The sequence below is a fragment of the Hippocampus guttulatus genome, chromosome 13 (genome assembly GCF_054856545.1).
Source record: "Hippocampus guttulatus isolate MCC_2025c chromosome 13, RoL_Hgut_1.0, whole genome shotgun sequence".
In the NCBI taxonomy this organism is placed as follows: domain Eukaryota; kingdom Metazoa; phylum Chordata; class Actinopteri; order Syngnathiformes; family Syngnathidae; genus Hippocampus; species Hippocampus guttulatus.
This window is the reverse complement of record NC_141273.1, coordinates 11,009,875-11,037,398: the sequence shown is the minus strand read 5'-3', so window position 1 is coordinate 11,037,398 and position 27,524 is coordinate 11,009,875. Positions and strand designations below refer to the sequence as shown.

At 42.7% G+C, this 27,524-nt stretch overlaps 1 protein-coding gene across 1 annotated transcript in view; it reads right to left on the bottom strand.

Moving 5' to 3' along the window:
• akt1 (AKT serine/threonine kinase 1) overlaps positions 1-25,734 on the bottom strand; it is a 36,837-nt gene extending 11,103 nt beyond the window's left edge. Inside the window, exons 1-5 of the mRNA XM_086126812.1 lie at positions 25,544-25,734; positions 18,667-18,811; positions 4,351-4,479; positions 1,868-1,979; positions 505-631 (exon numbers count right to left, since the gene is read on the bottom strand). Coding sequence (XP_085982938.1) covers positions 505-631; positions 1,868-1,979; positions 4,351-4,479; positions 18,667-18,712 — 414 coding nt within the window. The 5' untranslated portion in view covers positions 18,713-18,811; positions 25,544-25,734. The remainder of the gene's footprint in view (positions 1-504; positions 632-1,867; positions 1,980-4,350; positions 4,480-18,666; positions 18,812-25,543) is intronic.
• Positions 25,735-27,524: the final 1,790 nt, after the last annotated feature.

Below are 27,524 nucleotides of genomic sequence, written 5' to 3'. Positions count from 1 at the left end.
AAGAACCACTGGATGCAGATTTTTTCAGGGGAGAGGCCAGTACCAGTGTGCTGAAATGACTCAGATGTAAAGGAAAATGTTGTCATAGGCAGGACTCCATCTTGCTCCAAATTAATTCAGAAGCTTGCTAATTGTGTTGCTGAATAGATACTACGTCTAAAATTCAGCAATTCCAACAACGTTCAAATGAGTAGAAAACATCTCTTCATCCTCTTGTTTTGCCTGTACTACTGTCTGCTTTTCAGGAAAGGTAGTTAAAGAAGCAAAAATCCTAGATCACAATTCATCTCAGGTTTGATAAATAAATCTTTTTACATCTACTTTTCCCAGAATGCGCAACATGAATTGTGCATAAATTTTGCCCATTTGGAAGGCGCAGTCTTCAGTGCGCCCGGTTAAATATATCAGCTTTCACATCTATTTGCATGAGCAAGCAAGTTTGTGCACATTTTTGCATGTTTAGTGTTGATGCACACTTGGATGTGTCAACATAAAATGACGTACCACTTTTTGTCTGGGTTTGGTCAGGTAGACCTCCATATCCATGGGGTCTGGAGAGGAGTCCATCATCTCCTCTTCTTGCTTCTGCAGCCCTTCCGCCACTGTTTGGATGGCTTTTGTCCATTCTTCCCTAAAGGCAGCAGAGAGAACCTATCAACCTATTTACCAAACCAGCAAGCCAATCACATCATTGCAATTTAATCAAGAGGACTGCAATTTCAAGTGCAAGTTCTGCCATGTGGATCTTGTGTGGGTGTATATCTCTATAATTATAATACGTTATATAATAATGTATTTTAACTGCAGTTGCAGTGTTGAGCCACTATGGAGGCGCTATATCAATAGCTGTGCACAGGAAAGACCTGAAAAAACTACCAAAGAAGAAACCGATCAAATCGTGTTTTTCCCCGCGAGTTGGTGCTATCGGTGTCCTGATTTTCCCTAGTGGATTTCACAAACAGGTAAATACCGCCTTTATTTTTATTTGGCATCCAAGCATGTTGCGAGAAGCGAGGGCGGAAATGTAGGAAAAGACAAGTCGGCAAGGTGAGGCCACATCAATTTGTTTCCAATTAGGAGCATAACGCAAAGTTAACGTGTACGTGACTGAAACATTATTCTTTATTCCTCTTTCCATATTGTCTTAAAAAGACAGGAGCCAGTGGCTTTGACAGGCAGTGGCTAAATCAATTTACCTTGCTCAGGCATACTGGGGAAGGCATGCACTGTTATTTATGCCAAAAGCACTGCGCCCTAACACAGCAGGCCATCGCGCCGCCATCTACCAACTACAGGCTCCATACATTAAAAAGACATGAGGTGACAGCCATTCACAAAGCCGTGGAAGATAAGGAGAAGTATATTAATGATGGTAGGACCTAAAAACACTCAACTAATTAAGTTACAAAAATTTAAATATTATAGTTTCAATAGAGTGTTGAAGATTTTATTTTATTTTTTAATGGAGTACACTGCAGCGTGCTATTGCAGCACAGGTGGACATGGACCACAGAGCGCTTGAAGGCTGCTTCAAAATAATCCGAGTGTCTCAAACAAAAGTGACCCCACTTGTTCATCATTATCCTCTGCAAGTTTGAATAAACTAATGCTTTAACATAATATTCATATTCTTAACTTGAAGTATGTTTCCTGTAAAAAAAAAAAAAAAAAAAAGTGCATCCATTCAATTTAAAGAATACATACACATCATGGCAGGATGGTACCACCTCTGCTTCAATTTGAACCAGGAAAAACTTTGTAAAAATATTTCGATGCTTCCAAGTAAGCAACAGGGACGTGTACCCTGCATGTACACAATTTGTCTTTTGCTTCTCCGTGAGCCGAAAATGCCATGTTTCTCACTTGCCTCTCCTCGGGGGTGTCAACATGGAAGGTGCGCTCGATGACAGTGGTCCACTGCAGGCATCGGATGATAAATGTATTGGGCTTAGGTCGTTCTGTCTTCATCAGCTGGCATTCTGGCCATAAAATGAGGCAGCAGTTGGAAAGGGGAGACGAAGAGAAAGATCCACAGTTATAGCCATTTATCTTTATCTCCACCAAAAAACAAAACAAAACACTGTTGTCTAATTTGGAAAGTAACAGTACTCAGGTAGAGGAAAGCTTACGGAAAGCTGGCCGACCTCAGATTTGTTGGCGTTTCAAAAGAGCATTTTTAAAAAAAAAATTATTATTATTAATATTGTTGACTTGCTGTTGATGTGAAACCAAATTATAACAAAATTAATGAGAGGGGGGTGGGGTGCGAGAGTGGTGTTCGTTGTTGTTCTTTTGTTGTTTTTCTTATACTTTCTTTTGCCGTTGGCAAATACTTTAGGTGCCGTACTACCACCTTATGGCCAGCGGCCGCAATGCACAAAAAGTATTTGCCAACCGCCAAAAGGAAGCCAACATAATTATGGGATGGGGATTTTGTGTGCCAGTTTGAGCTCTGATTTTACAGTCATTTAGACAAGTTGTGCCTGGGTATAAATCGCAGCACCAGCCAAAGTATGAAACAAAAAGTGTGATTTATAGTCCGAAAAATATGGTTCGAATGTTCTTTGCCGTGTCTTTGGTAAAATGTATTAATGTTTTAATAATCCAATAATAGGTGCATTCAGGGAGCAGAGATTTCCTTCTGATCCTCTTTTGCATTAACATCAGCTGCCAAATGAAAAATGTCAGCATGTGTTGGAACACGACACAAAATACCCTCAATCTGATGGATGGAGGACAGCACAGTGGACCACCACTGAGACCCAACATGGCTCTGTGAGGGTTGGAACACAATCCAGCTGCCGCGCCCTCGTCGGCAGCGACGCGCCACGTGTCCTCTGCGCCGTGGTCTCAGAAAAGCAAAGCGACCGCTGATGGCGGCAGCGCCTCAGAGCAGATTTATAGAAGTCAGGCGGCTAATAGCCACAATAACTCAAAAGCGTCTGAGAGGAAACATTTCAACGAACAGTGGGCTGTCTAATTGCAGAGTTCAGTCATTGGAAGACTGAATTGAACACAGCAACTTTTTGAAGATGGGAAGCTTTCGGCGTTTATACATGTGTGCACAACACCGAAGAAGATGCATAGAGGAAATTTATTAACGCCAGGAGCCAAGAACACAAGTTTAGAGTGCAACTCATTTGCGAATATTTCAAAACCATTTCAGTTTAACAGTGCTTACCAAACGTATTACACCACCACCCAATTTAATGTTTGTGCAGCTACCCTTAATTAGCAGGCATTGGTAAGAACCCAAATAAGTGTAGTAACTTTCTGCAATTGCTAATACTAGGGATGGTTGAGTACCCATCCCAGGTATCGGATCGGGCCAATATTTCAAAGTCTCGGGTGCTCATGAAGGCGGAGAATACCGCCCACCAAACTTAAATCGCTGACAACGCCAAGTATTATTGTTAATCACATTTTTCAATGGGGATGGGTGGGGCAAGGACTGGCACTAATCCACTGATTAAAAAAAAAATCTGTGAACTTCCTGGGTCTTGAAAAAGTCAAAATGCACTAAAATGGCTGGCACTGAATGAGTTAAGACACAAAACCAAAAATAAAAAATCTGATATTGACCAAGTCCTCCCCGCCAGTGGTTGGCAACATTGCAGCGGTTTGACAAATTGATGAATCGTCATGAAGAAGGAAAGCAACGTCTTCGTCAACAATTATTTACCATTGCATTAACTGATATTTTATGCATAAAGAATACTAACGTATCAGTAGTCTGGATTGGTGAGTACTCAAGACTCACTGGTACTCGCACTTGTAAAAGTCTGAAAAAGTGGTTTCAAACATCCGAAGTTAATACACCAGCATGAAGGTCTTTTACAAACATATTTTTTAATTCTATCACGTACTTTCAAAAGAAGTTATTTTTTATTTATGTCTTTATTTGTTTTTATTCAGATTCAAATGGTCGGTTTTGACTTGCATTCTTGAAGAGAAGACCAATTTGGGGTGAGGGAATTCAGTTTGAAATTTCTGCAAAAATGATAAACATTGAGAGCTGATTGAAATTGTGAAATTCCCTGTTAAAGCAATTAATGATGCCGGATTGCCTCCTTTTTTTGTTTCGACAGGTGGTCTAGTAAAAAAATGTAAACACTGGAAAGACAAATACACAAGTCATTTTTTTATAGCGCAATCCTATCGTCCATTTAGATATTTAAAGTCAGTTCCGAATAAAATTACTCTTTCAAGCAAGAGAGACATCTGCAGTAATTGAAAATTTTGTGAACATACTGTTACAGCTGTTACAACAGCGCAAGTATGGAGAAAACAAGCTGCCAGGAATTTGGGAAGGGGTTGGGTGCAGTGGTTTCTTTGAAAGTAAATACTCACGTGCGACGGAGAAGTTATTTAAGGGAGTTTCCAACTGGTCGACATCTTGCGGTCGCTCTTTATAGCCAATGAATGTACCATCACTCTTCAGAAGAAAATACCTTGGCCTCCAGGTCTTGATATATTCTCCTGGGATGAGAGAAAATGTCAAAATTAGAGAATATGACAAAATTCTTTAGAAAAAATTGGGCAAGCACAACGATGTGCGGTATTTTGTTTCCGAGTGTGCAAATGCTTTTGCAGTCATTTGAAGCATGAAGGGATTGTTCTCTCGCTTTTTTTCTTTGAATTCTCCTTGGTGCAACCCTTTCCTGCGATGTGGTCATTACTATGCTGTTCTAGTGTTCGAAAATGAACATCTTGTCACCACCTTTCTTTTACTGTAGGTCAGCTGCAGCGCAAATGGTTTTGAGTACAAGTCAGGACCCTTTGCTCTGTTCCGTGTGTCTCCTTCACAGAAAAGTCACGTCGCCGGCCCTTCGAATATTTGAAATGTCAAACTGCTTGGCCGACACTACGCACAATGGATAAAGAGAAGTTTTGTTGAGTTTGCAGAGTGGGCGCTGTTCATATAAATTATATTCTGTAAAGCTCAAACTTATAAGTCAACCCCCCCCCCCCAAGCTTTATTCAACCCCCGCGGCTTAGACAATGCTGTATATTGACAGCGTTGGCCCAAAACCAGCAGCTTCATATTTGTTTGTACTGTTCCGCTGGCATAATCACTTTTTCTCTGTTCTGTATCGGCATTCCCCAATGCATTTATTTGTTGTCATCTATTCAATGTTTTTGTTCTTGGGCCAAAGTAATTAAATTACTACTTTGGCACCATCATGCGGCATAATGGTGCCAAGGAACTAAGTCGAGGTGAACTGAGGAGCTTCATATGGACAAAAGTAGTGCTTAAGCACCATATCAGTACCAACAAACCGTGATGAACTGAGTTGAGGACTTCAAGTTTTGTTATGTCAATTACAGAGTGTCAGATTTTCACTATTCATAGCACGGCGAGGTTCCTATTTGTAAGACTTTGTTGATTATTGATTTGCGAAATTATATTTCACCACATACACAAAACTAAAATAAATTAATAATATTTATAATATCTGAATAGCTGAGGAACACTGGATAGCAGTTTGCTGCACTCTATAGACGGCATTCGAAAAACAGTTTGTGTTGTTGAGACAACAAAGTTCAATTACATCGCTTTTCCATTTCTGCCAGTGAAAAGCATCGATAGCGAGTGGAGTTGTGCCATGCTGAGTAGGTACTAGGCAGTGGAAAAGTGAAAAACACGGTTGCATCTGACTATAGTAGATTCTTTGTTTGACTCAGTCCACTGTTTCAGTGGTTTTGTAAACAGCAGCAATGCATTTGCCAAAAGGCCGGTTCGAGTTGACGACAACATCCGTAACGACAAGTCATGCGTGTCCATCTCCAGCAAAACTCAATTTATTCTGGTGATGCTTCAGGAAATGCTGCACCAGATGTTGTGCAGGCGGGGGCGGGGGTGGGAGGGTGAACTAGCCTACGTACCATAGCACGGCAACGGTACATACACGGTGCAATGGGGACTTGAATATTTATAAAGGAAAAGAGTAATTCATTTTTAATTATGAAGACACATATTAGCCCCATGCAGAGTCGTCGCAAGCTGTCCTTAATTGCCCCATTTCCTCTCACACAGAAGTGGTGTGTGTGATGCGAGAGAGAGAGAGAGAGAGAGAGAGAGAGAGGGAGAGAGAGAGAGAGAGACGCATCGGGCATCTATCAATATAAGCTTCTGTTGCTCTTTCAGGGACACGTAAAAACTGATTAGGGATCTGTTTCACACCGTCAGTTGTGATACCACACTATTTTGTATTCATCCTTCAAAATAATTCAAAAGGGGAAAAAAACATGACCGCTGCCTGACTAAATGTCACTTTTTCAGACTTGCACTTTTTTGACATAAAATAATGGACCTCCGCTTCCTGCAGCACATTTCCTTGGACCACAGAATGACAAGAGCAAGAAACTCTAGTGGGATAAAGTCCAAATAGATTTCCGGGATGAGACAGATGCTTAAGACACTTAAGTAAAGTACGGACATTCTGGCAGAGTTGACCGGATAAGAACGAAGCACTCTCTAAATGGGCTGTCAAAACGTATTGAGAAGGTGTTGGCCTGAAGACAAAACATCTGCCCCCAAGTCCAATACGCTTCTGTCTTCAATCCGCAGCAGATGTCTCACATTTCTCATCAGTACAAAATAGATCGTTTTTCTTCCGGTTTTCTGCAGTTTGCACTGTTGCGGCAAATGTATCCCATTTCAATCAGATCCTCCATCATCTGTCAAAATTGAGTTCATTTTTAAGCATTTTTTTCTGAAGATAAGAATTCATCGAGCAAAAGGTTTTCGCAGCTAAGGATTAACTGATCACAAGGTTATCAAACTGACTTCATCACGGTGGTGGCAGAAAAACAGCTGACATCTAAAATGAGTAAAAATACATACAGTCACTGAAGTATCAGATGTCGACCACACACATAAGTTGCCTTCCTTTGGTCAGGTCCCATCATCTGGGCTCCAGCTGGTCTCTCACTCTGTGGTCAGTTTTGGCTGACCTATATCCCCAAGTTATAATGCATGCCAGTCCACACTCAGGACAGTATGTGCACAATGCTGACATGTCGTAATGTGACACCACCATTACAAACAAAGGTAACATGGCAGATATAAACAACATCTTCAGCAAACTCTCATTTGCATTCTTCAATTCAAAATAAATTGATATTTTCATGTACAAATAAGTAGTCGAGAAGGGCGGTTGTGGAAGGAATAAAAGTCATGATTATTCCTTGCATAGGTTTCAGTCCTGACTCATTTGTGGCAATTTCACAGAGTTTATGCTTGAATTGAATATGTCCATGAGCTCCAAGGCATCTTTTCGACATTGACTGTTTTCTGCTCCCCGCTTTTCTGTTTTGTTGAATTTTGATGATGTGTCGGTCAGCTAAGTGCGATCTGAGCGTCCTAACTGCAGTCGCACCAGAAACATACAGTATCTGTTTGCTATATGCATATCAAAGAGGCCTGTGACAGACTTGGAATTACTATTATTTTAATCGTAACGTTGACATTGACATGAAACAAAAATCTGATATTCCTCACATTGGGCAATAAATAAATACATTGTGTTTCGCGGATGGCAGAATTCAACAAGGTTGATGTAGCGTTCCATACTCTATGTATGAGACAGCTACTCATGGAGCATATCTGTTCGGAGAGCTGGCCTCAAGTCACATGGACACCCGTCATTCGAAGAACTACCTGCGCCTCAGTTATGTAACTGATATAAATGGCAATACGGACAATTTGTCTGGTCGCTATGGGGAGGCCACACACAGTACATGCACACGAAGGAATGTAGCACTTGGTGTTGAAACTTTTCTGAGCATGTAGATGCCTTCCTACAGTTCAGATGATGTTCACCTCAATGTTCGACTGGATGGATTTCAGGAAGAGTAGAAGCATTCCAATTTTTACTTGTACTCTTTGTTAGGTACATAATAGTCATCAGCTGGCTAGAATGATACAAGATAGTGTTAAAAGACTGTAATAAGTTTTGTTGGAGAGCTCTCAGTGGAAAGAATGTGGCAATTTATTGTTTTTTCTGAAAACCCTAAACACTGAGGAACATTTGTGGTCATAATATAATCAACACCAGTATTCTATTCAGTATTGCCCCCAAAAGCGGATTTTGTTCAAACTAATATTCATAATAATAATAGATTTAATTTTCATTCCTCTGAATTGCAAAACATTTCAGCAAACTTTGGTTTTGAGGCAGAACAAGTGATATTAACGCTAAGATTTGAAGTGTAAACTAGCCACTAGACATGTCTATTGTTAACATACTGCGTAGATTCATCAGATTTAAACATTTGTTTTAATTTCCATTCTCTTATTAAAAAAATAGAACGGTATTTCAAATTGAAGGTGCAGAAAATAAACAAAAGATGTCTCATAATTCAGTGACTGGTTTGATGTGTAGCGTCAGAAAAACTGGCAAAAAATTTAAATACCTGTTTTCCAGAATCAATTCTAATGTTTTATTCTGATTAATCACCAAGACAATCAGTCTGCTTTCATGGACGACTACAGAAATTGGAGAATATTTACACTTGAGAAGCTGGAATTCTCAAGAATATGGATGATTTTAAATTCAACAATTAATCGATGGTGTTCACATACAGCACGGCTTCCTTCGCGACCACAAAGGTGATCACATGACAAGAGTGGAAGTAGTCGCATCCGGTTGTCTGAGTTTGTGTCTCTGCAATTCTGCAAAGCAACCCCCCCCCCCCCCCAACACCACCCGCTAATGCTTCCCCCACAAACAGTCTGCCAAAACAACAAAGATGACCCTTGAGAGCTTCCTATTTACGCTACTTCCCCTTCCACTTGTACTCGGCTTTCCACACACAGTGCGTCTCTTGTGCGCGGGGATGACAAAATGTGAGACTGATGGTTAAGCTTTTTAATTGTTACGAAGACGCACACTACAGTAACTTATTTGCAGGGGTGCGGTTTTGCGACTGCAGGCCCTGTGAAAACACACACATTTCCACATTCACCATTTAACAGGATTAATGATGTTTTTAAAAGGTAAAGCTTCATGTCAGTGCTCTGCAAATGACGCTACGCACATCCTCACTAGAGTGCAGAACAAAGTACGGACCGCTGACAATAGACGATAGATCCCATAAATAACATGAGAGCCTTATGCTTTTAGTTCATCAACACAGCCTTCCAGTAAGCCACCTCTTATTTGATGTTGTGTACTCCAATACAGGAAACTAGCCAATAGACATTGCGACTACGACCTCTATGTGATAAGTGTTAGTGCGAAACTGCTGTGACACATTTACATTTTGAAAAAGAGAGAGCCCAAGCATTGCCAGTAAAGCATTGCTCAATAAAACTGGCCGTATGCCAGAAGAAGACAGATCTGATGCCAGACGAAAAATGACTGAGGTAGTGGAGGCGAGGAGGCTTCATCGTGGGCAAAGAACTGAGGAGCAGAGTAGTGAGACAGATCACTACATATGTTCCCCACATATGTACAACTGCAAGCGGAGTGTGTATTCGCTGTGTGTACTCTGCGTGTGTTTCGGGGAAAAGCTGTCAGGGACTGATAGAGTGTCTTTACATGACAAGCAGCTGCTGAGGTCGCGGATGCGCGCTGGGCAAAGTGGAAAATAATGAAGAGAGAACCACTGCCAAACAAACAGAATTTATCTTTATTTGCCAAATGCTGTTACGGCAGCTACAACCTGCCACTGACACACCCTCCATACCCCAAACCTGATCATCCCAAGGGTGAGAGGAAAAGAACAGGTTTGGCCACAGCTGCACATCAGGGCAAGTTGTCATATATGTTGATATAATATATCCACGTGGGTGAAACATCCAACGGCCAATGCCTCGATGGTCTGCGATTTGAACACAGTTGAAATGAGGACAGAGGTAAAAACACATCGAGGTTCATGCGAGGAAACCATTGTACATTACACGCTGGACTGAAAACGTTATTGATAGGGGACAAGCAGATGATAGGAATGCACTTCCTTTACATGCAGAATTCAATTTGGATTCAGAGGCCTTGACAGTAAGCAACTGTAAATTCTGACTGGATGAAGCGGGATTAATAAAGTAAAAAATGTGAAAAGGGGGTGGGGGGGAGAACAGAGAGTTTCTGAGGAGACTCCAGTTCAGTCTGTCTCTACATGACCTCGACAGGAATGTTGAGGACTCAATTGCTGTTGAAAACTTTCACATATGCACAAGATTGTCAAAACAATTCCAAGACTGTTTGGTGCATAACAGGCCAATAGTTTTAGTAAATAAATAAATAAATGAATTAGTACAATGCCCATGCTCGCCATCATCTGCCTGTACCCCCCCAGGAGTTGACAGCCTTTTGAATACCCTTCAGTGACGTTGTCGACTTTGGTGAGCTACATTTACTTCAACTAAATGCAATCGGGCAAGTCCATTTCCACGCAAATTTTACAGACCGCAGTTTGGCTTTGAGACAGAAACAGTAAAACTCTCTTTAAAAACATCAATTTTTAGACCATTTGAGACATCAAATGATTTTAAGGTCCCAAAATGCTGGTTGTCATGTAAAAGAGCAGTCAAAATGATGTTTTTGTCCATTTTCAATTCAGTGCGGTCACTCCATCACCCACAAAAAGGCATGCAACTGAATTAAGAACGACATTGCAAATCTGTTCCATGTCTTTTGAGGTGATTCAAGTGGATTTTTAGCACCTGTGAAAAAAAATAATAAAATCCTCTCATATGTGGTGAGATACAAACTACGACCGGGTGAATGCGCACTAACACAGTGAGGGGTACCAGAGAGCGTCAGACAAAATCCGGCTCTCAGTGCCCACACCCAGAGGTCGGACTTCCTGAGGGGGGCTGCTGTTGGTCTTTGTCCGCGCCTGGCCATTCATGGCTCGGGGATGAGAGGAAGGGAGCCAGCCCTAACTACATGAACAGAGTATGTGTGTGTTTGTGTGAGTGGTGAGAATCGGATGAGGTGATGGGAGGAGGGGGGGGGGGGGGTGGAGGATTAGGGAATTTAAACTCCATAGCATTGGAGGAGGGGGTTGCTGCCTTTTGTTGTCCCCCTAACACCCCCCTTCCACAGCCACCCTGCCATCCCCTCAGCCCTTTTCTGCCGTGTTCTGCCTGTCGGCTGCAGCTGCAGCCTGCCACCAAGTGCCCTGCATCTCAATGAGCCACAGGCGGCCTGCTTCCAGAGGAGACGAGGTCTTCCTGATGTAAGGGGTCACTATTGAGCCTTCACAACCAGCAACTCGAGAATGCACTGGGCCCAGAGTTATGAGTTGGGCCTCTCGCATTGCAAGGACACCTATTACTCACCCATTACCTCACTGTATCCATGTATGTCACCATTAAGTCCACATTCCATCCTTACCAGGCCACACTCTTCACCCCTCTCTTGATGATTTCTCACGTGCTGTGTTCTGAAACCACTTTGTTGGTTCTTCCTGGTCGTATGCAGCTGGATGCGGTACTTCAATGCCAGAGCTTTGGCAGTCGTATCAACAGGTTGCAGGGAAGGGCCACCCCTGCCTCTATGTAGCCTTCTCTATCGCCTCCTTTTACACATCTTTTGCTCCATCACTGTGGTTGCCGCTGCTACCCCAACAGGATAAAAAAGGAAGGAAGCAGGGTTGGGGCGGGGGGGGGGGGGGGGTGAGAGGGAGGCTGCGCCTCTTTCTCACGCTCATAAGAAAGCCCTCGCTTCTTCTCTGTGGTGAGTGACACCTGCTGATTACCATAGAGACTGTGGGTAGTTCCCCCTGCGACACGAGGGTTGAGAGTTGCCCCCCTTTTTCTGGGTAAACAAGCAGTCTATGGATATAGTTGAACCAACCTGGTAACCGCATGCCAAACAAGAAAAGCAGTTTGAAGCTAATTAGTGCAGTGAACTCTTTATGACCAGGGCATAACAGAAACATATTTACATGATCATCAAATGCCATTTCCAAAATATTTACCATTTCCTGAATGGGTTCATGAGTATATTTTAGAAACAAGAATAAATCTACGTGGAGGATACACACAGTACAGAGTCAACTATTTTTCTACAAATAGCTGAGCATCACCGTTATTCATTATACATTGTGAAATCTGGTGGCAGTGATGTGATTGATGTTGGAGACAGAGGTAACTCTCTGGTCCACTGTCACTTCCGCAATAGGACTGAGTTGTCAGCAGGGTCATTATCCTGGCAACAGAGTTGTGGGATTCTGGAAGTGGGGACGGACTTGCGGGATTTCAGCAGGAGGGGGCAGACAGAGGCAAAATGACTAACTTGAAACAGTAGAAGAGGGAGACCTTTGTTGGAATGCGCAATAACTATCGGACAGGTGACTGATATTGGGGGAAAAAAAATGTAATGTTCATCGGCCCGATATTAACAAAACTGGACTGACAAGAGCTGCCTCAAATAAACCAACATTGGTCTAGTAATTGTCAAGCCTCTGCTGCATGACATAGCTGAATATGGCATGGCCAGCAGGCGGCTTTCGTTTTCCCGGAGTGGTTTATTTGAACAGTTTTTGTTGTCTTTTCGAAAGGACCGCAAGCCCCCATAGCATTTAAAAATGTCTGGCATACCTTGGGAACTTGGCCAGCGTCTCTCTGTTGTTTGTTTGGCAACTGACTCCCACCATCGCTGGCAACGGGCAGGACAGCAATTCTGCCCTTCACCTCACAGATTAATATATAATAAATCCGTGCTTCCCCTGCGTCTCCCAAACACATAACAAACTGGTTTCCAAAAGCTACACTGCAGCGTGGTGAAGCTCGTCTGTGTATTGGTCTTGTGTGACAATGCGAGACAGCGAGGTTCTTGGATGCTATGATGTAACGAGATGTTTTTTTTTTAAACTGTCTACCTGTGTGACCTCTTTTCTTTGCAAATATCCCATGTTATAACGTGGAGGCCCACAGCTATTAATACAAAGCAACCAATGTATGTAAAAATGTGTTTTTATGACTAAATGTAGCAGTTGCGGCTTTTAATCTGATGTGTTTTGTAGTCCGGAAATTACAGAGTGTGTATATGTATATATAAGGCAGAGCGGACTCTGCGCAGTTGGCTTGCCGTGAGAAGAGGTAAGCAGTGGAGCTACCACCTTCCTCAGCCTCCTGGTCCTCCTATGATGCACAACAGCCAGCAGACAGCTGCAGCCCAGTCATTTACTTCTCTCCACCACATTTAGCAGGATGACTGCTTCCTATTACAGAAAGCAGGAGGTCCATGCCGACAGCCAGAAGGTTTTGGCTTCCCGGTGTGACACCCTCTGCTGCCGGACCCTGCCGACAGAGCAGGGCTCCAGGCTGCACCAGAAGGGTCCCATTTTGCTTCAAAATTTCGAGGGACTGCAAGTACATTTATCATCTACTCGTGATTGTCCGACTTTTACAGTTGCACTTTTCACAATTAGTATGATTAAATATTTTGTGTTGCGTGAAATGGTAGTGAAAACTCTCATGCCATCTCTTGGACCACCTACATTGGTCTCGCTCGGAAGACCAGACCGCTCACGCGCGTGTGTCCATGAGTCGCAGGACCGACAAACGTGGCAATCAGCTAATGAAGTCCAAATCAGAGCCAAGAGCAGTGAAACTGTAGCATCTCACGCACTTTCATGCACTCTTGTGAGGCGGATTGGGTCAGTGACCAATGTTCTGGGAACATCACAGAGTCACTGTTTAACTTCTGTCTCAGTCTTTTGCCTGCCCCTCTATCTTTCTCTCACAATACCTAATGCTATGTTCCCTCCTTTACCAACTCGCTGCCCCCTTCCCGCTTGAGTTGGAGCCAGCTGAGCCGGCTACCCAATTCCAACAGTTGTTGTGCCCTTCGTTAGTCTAACGAGGGGGCCGGCTCTTTATACTTGTCGACGAGCAAATGAGTCAAACGCACAAGGGCCAGGGAAAAGGAGAGGACAGACAAGCGCTGTTCGGTTGAGCTTCACTGAGCTCTTGGCCAGCCCACAATCTGCCTCTTTGATGTTGGACGATGCTGCGCATTTGACAGGAACTTTAGAAAAACACACTTGCTAAAGGAAAATGACACAGTGCTCCATTCCTGTGCCCGCTAGAAGCAGGAGCACATTTAAAGGGCGCCCCTGGAAATAAGACCGTGAAAAGAACAAGTATTGCACTGTCCATATCCATCCAGTAAATACGAATGATTCTCTGACTCTTGATAACGGCATTCCCCAAGTGTCTTCCCAAGCTAGCAAGATGAGGTGGTTCGGGCATCTGATCAGGATGCCCTCCAGGACGCCTCCCTGTTGAGTCGCTCCAAAAAGCAGGAGGCAGGACACGCTGAAGTGATGATGTATGTCTATCGGTTGGGAATGCTTCAGGACGGGGCTTCCATCCTGAAGATGATGCCTCCACGAAATGACCTCAGATAAGCGGAAGAAAATGAATGCATGGATCGATGAATGAAGAATGATGAAAAAACTCAAGGCCCGTCGCACACTGCGCGACGAGTGTGAACCCACTTTGGACTGATATAGCAAAAAATGACAGAAGAGGGCATGAACAAAGAGAATAATTTGGATCAAATTCACCATTTGAATGTACCCGACACGGTACGCAATGCTTGCAACATTTTAGCCACGAGCTTTTGCTATTTCACCCAAATGAAATTAGAAATATGGTCACCGCTAAGTATTGTCCTAAAACACGGAGACGGAATTCACGGAGTTTGGAACCGCAGCCTCCTCCCATTCAGCCCGGCGCCGACTGCGGTGACCCGCGGACAATGCCAGCCACTGCTTGGCACCAGCACAACCAAAGCATGCTCACAAGTGTGAGGCTTCACCGTCACTAAAATACACCCACTTCTGCAGCCCCTCCTCACTCCAGACTTTCTACATGATTTTGAAATGAATCTTAAAAACATCTGTAATGTCAGCAGTCACTGACGTTGATAAGAGAACTTGAGTCCAAGTCCGAGGTGGTGTGATGAAGTTAAATGCGTCCAACTGTGCGTGTGTAGAGTGGAGTAGTCATGCCGCAGCAGAAAACCAGCTCCTCAAACCATTCAGAGGAAGATCTTTAACAAAATAGTGTGAAGTCAAACCAAGTCCACGGAACGAACAAAATGTCCATGAAGGGTTATGACTTGTCAACAAATTAATGTGGAGTGTGCAGAATGAGCATTGCACAGACATTCGAATGCGGTAAAAGCAAGCTGTTACGACACCCTCGGGGAGCCACGAGGCAATTGGGTGGCCGCCACCACAGTCGACCCTGTTCAAGGTGCAACCTGGGAAGCAAGATGCTGAGGTGATGGACAGCAAGACATGGCTACTACAGGTTCACCTTCTGTGCGGTGGCTCTAGGGCAAAGACCGCATGACAGTGACGTGACACAGAAAGCCTTGCTGTCAAAAAGTCAGGCGGACGCCCTCCAATCAAAGCGCAAAAGGTTCTTGGTGACACTTCATAGGGCACAGCTGCTCGACTGTGACGGTGTGCCAACTCACTGTTCCTGAAATGTTGTTTGTTTAATGTCACAAGTAGACCGTTGTCACAGTTTGAACCTGAGCCTGCCAGGGTGTATGAGCACATTTTCAGCAACTCAGCATGACTGTTTATTTATCAGTCACTATTTCACGGCTGTTTTAGTTATATTTTTACCACTGCTTTTTATCGTATCCTACCATCTATGCCCCTGAGACTATGAATGGGTGGCACAATTCGCCAAGTATGAGGGAGGGCAGGGAAAACAAATGACAAACGCAATTCTGAGGTTTTACAATCAAACAGTTCTCTTCCACTCAAAGGATGTTCCTGTTCTCTTTTTAAACACAGTTTGACGCAAGAGCAATATCTCAAAGACTTTCTCAATTTCGGCAACAAGACCAACACAGTTAAACCATTCAAAAATTGTCCGTTATGTGACCCTCAGGCAACGGTGGAGATATAGTGAAGTGCTGAGATATAAGTGACATTCTGAACATCACAACAGCATACCCACAGTTGATGCATATTTTGTCACAGCTTGTTAATAATGCTGCTGGCCCCACTCTGAAACCAGGCCTGGGTGGGCCAGCTGACCGGCCCTGCCATGCACAGCCCAAAGAGACAACGTGGGTCCGCCTTCTCATGAGCAACCAAAGATTCAGCCACAAGTGAGTTGGCACACTGGGGTATCTTGGAGTCTTGTTCAAGTTCTTGAGCACTTGTTCAGGTGAGTGAAGGTGGGAGCCGAGCCTACAATCATTAACTGTGGGTCGTGACCGAAAGAACGTGATCACGGATACAAGCTGCCAAAATGAATATCCTCCGCAGGTTGCCCGGCATCTCCCTTAGAGATAGGGCGAGATCTGAGACGGGGGTCAGAACAGATCAACATCAAGAGGAGCCAGATGGTGTCACTGTCTTTGTATCTTCCTTGGGCCGGTTGAAACAAAGTCATGATTTTTGCTGCTCTGTACTTGTGACATGTGCAATGACAATAAGATTTCTTTTTTATTCGATTTCCATGAAGCGGCTTGGGCATCTGGCTCTTAACAGAACCCAAGTGGAAGACTATTGCCTGTCCAAAACAAAGGCACATCTGGCTTCTCGGCTGGCATGGGAACGCCTCAAGGTTGCGCTGGAAGTGCTGGATGAAATGCCTAGTAGAGGGAGCAACCTGATCCCAGATAAGGGCAAGATGAACAGCCCTTAAAATAACATTTTCATAAATTAATTACGATTAAGGAGATGGTTTGACACTTAACATGTAGAAAATTTTGATCGTTGTCTTCCGAAGTAAAAATAGATGTTTGCGATTGTCTGATTTTGATTCAACACAAGGGTAATCTGTGTGCTTTCCAGAGGCTGAAGTTCCAAGGATCTGGACAATATTAAATGAAAAGGTCCCTCGATGGTTAATCAATTAAGTCATCTATTAATTTGATAACTGAGTAGTTGTTGATTAATCATTGCAGCTCTAAATTCTACAAATAGGCTCATCTTATGGAAAGGAAATTTTAAACTGAATCAGGGTGGGGAAAAGGTTGCAATTAGTCCACCCCCCCCCCCCCAAATCATTCAGCTTTACTTGTGAATGTGGTCAATTTGTATGAGTGTGACAGCTCTCCGCGCTCAGAAGACAAATGGAGACGACTGCAAAGACTCACAGTAGCGTGTAAAACAGTTTTCTATTCTTGAAAAACGACCTTTTTTTCCCCTCTTGGTACATCTCTACATTTTAGTGTAGATGGTAAATCATTATCTCTTTATTCTTTTACATGGCAAAATATATTTGAAGACATTTAAAATGTAACGTTCGATTCCGTAGTTCAAAACCATATCGTCAGCATCCAACACAATAGCAGTTCTGGTATGGAGTTCCAGAAAAAGTTCTTGTGACCTTCTCTCAGCACCTTAACCCCTGAGCCAGAATCACGGTTTGACCCCCATTCCAAGTAAAGCCTGATTCCTTGGCCCCGGGGCCTTAAGAGTCATCACTGGTCTCAGACAGCTTGCTTATCACATTTACTGTAGCCTCTGGTGGTGGTGGACTCTGAGGGACAGCTGTGGTTGGAGGGCTGAGATAGTGTGCACACATAAAGCACTCCAAGTCAGCAGGTATGTGAGGAATGCCTCTTCATCCAAACACAGGGCTAACACCCGCCACACCACACAGCTATGTCAGAGCACTGCAATGAAGCCCACGGGAGACTGCGTGGCTATTGACCTTTGAAGATTTCAGTGATAATAATATACACTTTGAACTGTTTTAACACTTCTGTATATGTGACAATGAGTTACCCGAGTTAAGGTGAAAATTCATATATCCGAAATATTTAACGTACGTCACAGATCATGATAAAGATCCCTGCAAAATCTGAAAAGTGTTGCATCGAGGAGAACCAAGAAAAAAATTTGGGTTATTGAGGATTTTATAAGTGAAGCATATGTTATTCTCCCTCTTTGGTTGGAAATGCAGCCAAAGACGAGAAATAAGCTGTGTTTGACTGTCTTGTCTGACACCTTTGTTTAGAAAGAGGTCGTTTCGGAGAATCGGCTTCCTCTATTTGGTTTGTTGTGTGCGGCATGACTGATAATTTGTTTTTTTATCCAAAGATTTGCATGCTTGGGATAAGTTTTAGTGCATGTGGTGATGATGACTGTGCAATACGCTGCAACTGAATTGCAGCCGTGCAAGTGCCATCAATTGAATGTTATCATCACAGGATATTTCATCGGCATCGCATCTGTCATCTTAACCCCAACTTATTTTACAAAGTAGAACACCAGAACAGCTTAAGGATATTCAGAAAAACATATACCGCTTAAGTAGCCCAAAACATTTGACAACATATCATGTGAGAATCAAAGGATTCTTACATGTATTTTGAAGTTTTGTTTCTGTATTTTTTTGATTTCGAAAAAAGGCCCGTGGCTACAACAGTATAGGAAAAGAATATAAGAGTTTCTGGAAATATTCAAACCCACATTCGACAACTGTGTCATTACTAAGAGAGGTTCAGCATTTTTTACAACTGAGAATATTCAGAAATGGGATTTGTAAAAGCACAACAGTGCAACTCAATCCGCCACACATTATGTAATTGTCTTCAAAATAAAGACAGCTTGTGTTATAGGCTCTTCTGTACTTCAGATCATGAACATTTAACATCTACATGTGTTATCCTGTATATTACATTAAAACCGAACATAAAACATACATTTCAAAGAACAGATTTGTACCTCTTTTATGCAGCCATCCCTCCTTGACGATCACCACATTGGTCATGTTGGTGGACAGGGTAGAGGATCCAGGATTTCCAGAGGAAGAGTCACTTCGTTTTTCCAAGTTCTCTTCACTTGCCCCAGCACACGAGGCCCTGGTTATCTATTAGTTGGAAAAAGGTAAAAAATTAGCCCTATATTGAGGTGGAAGATTTTTTTTCCACCTGTCTGAATATTAACCTTCAGGTCAACTCAGAAGAGAGGCAATGAGACCCAGGAGCTGGTGCTTAAGGAGTCAGGCAGAAAAAGTCTCGCTAATCCTAATCATGCATTACAAAAAGCACAATCATTCTTGCCGGAATGACATTTTTAGATTGCGTTATGATAATTATTTAGAGGGTTTCGTTGACTGAAAAATAATGAATAGATGTCCTTTATTATTGAACGTTGCCTACAACCGTCTTAAGTATGTAAACAACTTTTTACCTGCCATATCTGTATGTTCTTGTTGTAGTTGTTACTCATGCCTGACCAACGGCGCAGGCAGGCACACAGAAATGTTGCTGGAACTCATCCAGACAAACTGCCTGCCTGATGTGCGCATAAGTAACTGATGCAGAAGACGCACTTACTCTGTTAAGTGCAGTGCAAACTTCCGTAGGCAATTAGGTAATAGTCAAGGTCTAACCTGTTGACACTCAAGAATGACTTTAAAATTTAGTGACAGAAATGTAGGCTACATTCACTGGGCCAGAACATTGGGTAGACATGGACAACTGAATGATATTCATTCAATACAAGAGCACTAAATCAAAAATCACTGTGGAACATTATTTCACAGTATGTGTATGACCTTGACTCAATTTAGAAAATATGACATGACCGTCATACCTCGGTTTTCGATCATAACCCGTTCCAGAAAGCTGTTCGAAAACCGAAACCATGCTCTTTAAAAAAAAAAAAAATCTTTATTGAACACGTCTGCTCACAATGGAACGCTACACGAGGAAGCGTCACTTCCTCGTGTAAGGAAGGCAAGAGGAGTCAAGTGGCATTCAAGTGCGCTCAGTTTGGTCGAGAACCGATTTTCGGTCGTAATCCGAGACATTAAAAAACTCTAAATTTTGGGTCGAAAACCGATTTGGTTGAGAACAGAGACGTTCGAAAACCGAGGTTTGACTGTATATGTTCTTGGAATTGAAACAGGATGAACATATTTTGGTGATCTAAATAAAACGATCTTTGCAAATATAGATAGACAGATAGACAGACAGACACACAAACAGAAGACATATGACTCTTAATGATCAGATGGCTCCACACACACACACACACACACACACACACACACACACACACACACACACACACACACACACACACACACACACACACACACTGTGATACCACAGTAAGTATATAAATGAAGCAATGAATCGAGCACTTTCTATAGTCCGGTAATTACAAACATCCAAATCCTATCAGGCTATCATGACAAACCACTTGACCTTTCCCTTCATTTACCTCACATAAATACAGCTTTGAACGCAGGACAGGAGAAAGAGAAGGGATCAATTTCACTACTTGTTCACACAAATGTCACACACTGCACCAGGCGATCTCTGCCCTTCCACTGAAATCAATTTGTCTGCTGCCGTTCCATCAGAGTAAATCCATCGGAAGAGCTCTGTGTGAGTGGCCTCAGCCATCCTACTGCCAGGGACAATAACAGGAAGTGGATGTGACTATTGACAGACTCTGGGTCATATCAGTCCAGCACTGGGCCCAAATAAATGTCTCACTGAGTGAGGTGATAAACACACTTTTTATTGTTGTTGTGCTCACTCATCTCAATGAGCAAAAAGAGTTTGGGGGGTATTTTTGCTCGGTGTTTTTGGTTATTGCAGTGAGGTTGTGGGCGGTTGTGTCCCACAAACGGTGTGTGTGTGTGTGGGGGGGGGGGGGGGGGGGTGACAAAAGAACATGATCTTGGTGAATATTTCTTTAAAAAAAAAACATGACATTAGCACATAAACCGCTTTAAAATCCTCTGTAGCCGATACAATCAGGGAAAAATAATTGGTTACTAAAGTACAATAACCTATTCAACATAATACATCTTTATATAACGCTTTCACAACAGTTGCAAATGCAACAAACGGCTTTACGGAGCATTTAACATCAAATATGTCCCACCGGGAGGAGACCCCGAGGAAGACCCAGGACACGCTGGAGTGACTATGTCACCCAGCTGGCCTGGGAACGCCTCGGGATCCCCCGGGGAGAGCTGGAAGAAGTAGCTAGGGAGAGGGAAGTCTGGGCTTCCCTGCTAAAGCTGTTGCCCCCGCGACCCGGCCCCGGATAAGCGGTAGAAGATGGATGGATGGATGGATGGATGGATGGATGGATGGATGGATGGATGGATGGATGGATGGATGGATGGATGGATAGAAATAATACAACAGAACACCTAGCATAAAAAGTTGGCAATAACATAATCAATATTTAAAAACTGAAAATGTCCACCAAACGATAATGTATACCACTCAATTGGGTGGAAAAAAAAATCTCTTCAAGAGGGCAAGGTGATTTAATCAAATTCTAACTCATGTTAAATTGGAGTCCGCACACGCTTTCCAAGATGTGTTTGGGAGATTTCATTTGTTGAATTCAATACAATTCAATAAAAATGTTTCATTCGATAAATGTTTCCACGACCCATACTGCCTTTCTCGTGAATAATCATCTATTTGCTCTATTTAAGTCGAGTTTTAGTGCATGTGACGCGATTAGAAATGGCAACGTCAAATGACAGTTTGGAGTTGATGATTTAGAGAACACCTTGCAATTCCGGCTCGTAGGAATTTATTTATGGATATTTTAGCTGAAACCTGTCCGCTAGTCAGAGGGGGCTCGCCAAGCAGTGGGCTAAATGTTAAGTCTTCCATCGTAGCTTTGGAAAATTGTGCTAAGATGGCGAAAAGCGCGGCCTTTCTAAGCTTTCAGGCCGTACCACATTGGAATAATCAATATACTGTATGTAATTTATGTATGAAATAACGGCCCACAACTCACTTTGGGGTCCCCACCCACCACTTGAGAATCACTAATGTAAAGTATTATTTTTTAGGTTTTTATTTTGAAGTTGGCCCTTGCGTTGCTATGCAGAGTAGCTTATGAACAAACATCGATGCAGCTGACTTCACTTAGCTGGCTCCCCGCAAATGGCTAGTCAGCCATTTCCCCCTCCACACAAAAAGATCAATTTCTGGAAGCCTTCATTCCATTTTCAAAATTCTTGGTGTGTTTTACTCTGGTTGACGTAGCTATTTCAACCAGACTTTGCATTTTGACCGATTGCCATTTTTCAGAAACATTGTCATGTTTGCTCCTTGGAGCTTATTTTGAGCGAGGGTGGCAAATAAATAAACATAATGGTACCTAAGCTATTGGTACTCTTCAGCATCTCGGTGCGCACACTGTTCGCACAAGCACGCACAAATGATATATAAATTGGGATGTTTCAGACGAACATACCGTGGTGCGTACGCCGCAGCCGAAAAAGCGACACATACGCAAGAGCGGCTCCGGAGCCACAACAGAGTGCTGCTGTTTTAATGGGAGCGACCTGTTGCTAGTGCGGCCTGTGTGGAAAAAGCTGGGCTCCTGCCAGCGCTGCAGCCAGCAGCCACTGAATGAACCCAGTACCCTGAACAGCGGGTCACATGGTCCTAAGGCCTCTGCGCCGCCACCGCCTGCCTGCCTTACTGTCGCTGTGGCTTTTAATCATTCATCTTTCTGGCTCCAGCTTTGGGGGCCAACTCATTCAATGCAAATCGGTGTCTTGAAGCGAAGATCCCACAGAGACAGAAACACACACACACACACACACACCATTTGTGACTTGAACTAGCGATGATAGTCACAAGTGTTTATGGCAGGAGGAAGAAATTCAGGCCAACCCCACCGCACTACTTCCTTCATCACAGATCAATGGTCGTAAGCTTGTTTATGCTCTATATTCTGCTCCTGCTGGGGAGGGCAAGAGTCAGCAGCTGGTTTACAGTTACAAAACGTATAGGCTTTTACTCGAGTATTTACATTTGAAGCGAGACCATCCATCACGCGCACTTGTTAATGGGAAATGGATCCTACAGTGAGAGTCGGACTGATCGGTCAAATAGAGAGTGTCAAGTTCCTCTTTGAAGTTCCCTGAAAATACTTTACAAATGATAGCCCTTAATCAGAAGTTAAAGCTCTAAAGCCAAATGCCCGTGAAATCGTCAAGGGTGGTATCATAGTGACAGAAGTCATCCACACGTCCGAGTTCTGGCTGCTCAGTACAATATGGCTCGGCAGAACGGAATGTACACTGAAAGGAGAAGAATGTTGAAACATTATGTGAAGAAACTCCCCACCAACAACAATGCTTTCAGCCTTTCGGTGTCACCAAATCATAGCCTTTGAGATACTCAAAACTGCAATTTATCTTTGCCACCAATTATTTGAGCAGAATAAAGATACACACAAAGAAAAAGAAGACAGTGACATGTGACAGTGTTACTTAATAGGTGACGCCAAGCATTCCTAAATGTATCTCTGGAAGGCAACAGCAAAAGTTTGTGATTTGCAGTAAATTTCCGGCGTTAGGCTTTTCTATTTATGGGTTAAATTCATCATTTGTTGGTTTAATACTTTAAACACCTGTAACTGGCCATGGTTCATTTTGTGCAATGGTATAATACAGACTGATGTTTTGATTTTGAACTTAAAATAAAAAGTTTATCCAGTTACGAAGGGTTCGGTGAATGCACGTATGAAACTTGCGGGGTTTAGGACCCACGTGGTTAAGAACCACTGTTTTACATATTATTTAGGTTTATAACGGTTAACTTCAGTTACGCTACACCTCAATCATCAAATCTAAAGGTGAGCTGCCCATTTATCATTTTGAAGTTTTACTATTAATGTTAAAATATTACTTAATCTGCTTGTATGGGTGATGAAAGAATTATGACTCCACAGGTTTCACCTTGGGGCAGATTCAAAGGAGTTTCCATGACAACCTATAGAAGAACTGTTGGTAAATATGAACAAACCCGAGGTGGACCAGCAATGCGGAGAAGATTGGAACGTTGCTTCAACTTAGGTGTTGAATACAAATCCACAACTATGATGGACTTGGACTCGCATCCATTATGCATCTGAAGTGTTCTGAAGAGCTTCACATAACTATTTAAAGATTCAAATTTGTTTTGTTTTTTTATTCCTGACCTGGTAAATGTGAGCAACATTAATTGAATAACTGTTATCAGTGTCTCAGGCTCCAATGTTATCAGAGGGACTTCACAAACTGAAGAAGGGTACGCTCATGTGACGCCAACAGTAGGCAATCATTGTGAGAAGCGTATCCTGCTCTGTGATAAGGTCTGAACTCCTGTGGCACAATGGGACACAATACATCTGACTGTGCACAGGGACAAAATTTCTAACACCATTCCACAAATTCTACATGCGTCTGATGGCACATTTGCGTCAGAGCACTTGGATTGGATGGGAGGCGGCTGATATCTTCTAAATAGAACAGGCAGCTCCAAACAGTCACTGGCTGCATCATTACGTCGACGTGTTGTGTCTTCCGGTGGTCATATGGCAAGGCCCCATGTGCACACACAGTGGACAGACGTAGTCTCATGACCAGCGAAAACATGCTGACATAAAGGCGTAAAAGGGTATAACATGCCTGGGGACATTGTACTCTGAGAAGGCAAATGGGAAACCAAGTGTTAGTCATTGAAACTTTAGACTGTTAATGTTACTACATTCTATGCGTTACTGCTACAATATGTATTTGGACCAAAAGTTAGCTCTCATAACAATATTGGAAACGTACTGTGCATGTCTTAACAGTCCAGTATTTCCTTGGCTAGTCACTTTCCAAATAAGTTTTTCAGGTTACCCTTAAACTGTGTTCCATATACAGTATCTGTACCTGTATTCCAAAATACCGAGCACTTAAAAGGCATTTGCTACATTGATGTGTTGCAAAAGCTGAAGTTATTCAATCAAAGCTGACAACAATACAGTCAAATAGGTTTAGGTAAGCACGGAAAAGCATCCAGTCCTGAACTTTTTAAACCTTTGAACGCAACAACAACGTTCAAGCATTTTCAATAACACTCAACGCCCGTGGGGAGTCTAAACACAGTGTCAACACTTCCTACGTGCTGATTAGAAGTTTATACAATAAGGAAATAACACGACGGCGTCTCTGTTTCAGGAGATCCCTAAAAACAACTGACGTGGCAGCACATTGTTATTGTAGTTGAAACGTAAAATGAGTGTGATCTTTAAGAGTGGGTGTTGAAGCTGAGCAACAACAGGCTAAGAAAGCTAATGATATGTGTGGCTCGTACAGTATAAAGCGTAAACAGTGTTCAAAACAATGAATGGGCCGCACTCTTGTTGGTCTCATTAGATTTCCTTGTGGGCCATAAAAGCACGACAAAAAAAGCATGTTAACGTACAATAGGGGCACAGCTTAAAGTTACAAGCGGGCCCGAGGCTGCGTCTCAAAAAAGTGGTCATTGTCAGAAAGCAAACATCTGAGGAGACGTTCAATGTTGCTTGTGGAAAATACAGTACTCTTCGCCGTAACGGCCCGGTTCGCTTTCGAAACTCGCGTCTAGCCGTGACTTTAAAGTAACTTTTACAGTCAACGGGAGTCGGGAAAGTAGTACATTTCAGGCTTGCATTAAGCGACAGAAAGGATTTGGGGCCTAGCGGGGCAGCTCGGGTGAGAATAACCGCATCCCATGTAAGTACAATGGGGACATACCCTGACTAGCTTTCGAGCTCTTATAGTGAACCACGCGAAAGAAACGCGGCCATTTACCTGAGCAGTATTTCAACAATGTGTCCGTCTCATTCTAGTGAGTTGATTCGGTGGTATTTTAAGTTGATAAATCCTTGAATAATCTGGACAAAAGTGATCTCATTTACTCCGTTTCTCTTGCCTTTCTTCCACTACACCTCCCAAATTTCGCCGTCTGCAATGCCTCTGTGGCAGTCTGGTCTGCCGGGTCCTAGAGCCGTCGATTTTCAAGCACACAGTACCATCGGTCCCGGAGGAGGGGAGGCCGTTAGAGGGGGGCTTCTGGTGAGCGTGTGTGTGGCCTCGATGAACTTTGACGTCCTCTGTGTGGGACTGCACTTTACACAATAATTAGCTTCAGCACAAAGAACGAACGTTGCCCTCTGCCCCTCGGAATCAAAAGCAACACACCATGTTATGAGAGAAGAAGCATTATTTTTGTTTTATTTATTTACTTTTTATCTTGACACTTTCTTTCTTTTTTTAACCGGTGGTAAAAGACCTCCCACTCTGTACTTCAGTATACGTACAGATAAAAGTAAAAATAAAGTACTGACTCGACTCCTTCAGTGAAAGTAAACATTAAACATAAAATTTTCTGACAATTATATGCAATACCGATTTTAATAATTTTGTGCAATACAATATAGCAATCTACGGGGCCCCTAAGGTGACATGAAAGAAAAAAAACGTTCCCTCGCAAAGATTGCTGGATAAAGCTATTTTTTTTTGCAACGGGGCGCTTTAAAACAATGCGTGTTGATGTACTTTCGGGTCATCTCCTGGGTAACTGAAAACAACAAACATGGATGGCGAGTTTAATGGAATTTTACTTTGTAAATTGGCTTGAAATACAAAGACTTTTGACCCGAAAGTACAAATACGCGCATTTAAAAAAAAAGTGTCCCCTTACAAAAAAAGCGTTATCTTGCAATCTTTGCGAGGGAATGCAACACTTTGCAGGGAACGCAAAACTTTGCGAGGGAACGCAATTTTTTTTTCTTCCATGTCCCCTTAGGCTTAGGGGCTCTGTAGCAATCTGTTCCCATGCACAGCTTTGCTCTGAACTATCAACCAAAAAATGTAAGAATTCTAACAAAATGAGAATTGAAAAAAGTCCTCCTTGCATGAGTTTTTTTCTGATTATACGCAAAATTTAGGAACATCACAGGCTGGTGGTTTTCAGACTGGCGCAAGACACTGCAAATTCTCCATGAATCATTCTTGGAGACAAACATCATCAAACAATTCTCCCAAAGAAGGCAATGTTTTCGGGAATATCTGGCTCATCCGAATCTGCTGCAGTCCAGGTTCCACGGTGCTACCGCTGTCCCTGTATTTTTCCAGCCTCATCAGACCCCAAGATCTCAATCAAGATATCATTCGTGGTTGCCTTTCGGGCCCTCCATTTATGTTCTTATTTCATTGTGTTGTGGTGTGCGAAGCATGAAAAAAGTAACAAATCTCTTTTGACTTCGAAATTAAAGTACAGATATCTGCTGTTTTAAAAATAGACCAAAAGTAAAAACTCTTCAGAAAAACAAATAAAGTGTAAGTATTTACATTCAACCACCGCTTCTTAAAATGCCCTCTGGTTTTCTTACTCGTGTGTTTTCGCAACCGTGAAGATATATTTTGTTTTGATGATCTCAGAAAGGCAACACGGTGGCCTTGTGGTTTGTCTGACAGTTCTGATGTTCTGCGTTCAAATCTTGGCTACGGGTGTACTCTTGTGTAAAGTTTGGATGTTCATCCTGTGCTTGCGTGTGTTTTCTCCAGGCACTGCCGATTCTTCCCACATTCCCAAAACATGCTGCTACATTCATTGAAAACTCAAAAATTGTCTACCAGACCTAAACCGGATGACACGTTTGTATGCAAATCATACTTGTCTAGCTATTTTTCTGCAAGATAACATAAGGCATGACAGAGTGGAGTCAAAACAATGAATTATTTTTAATCATCCAACTTTCCAGTTGATCCTTCGCACCAATTTCACAGC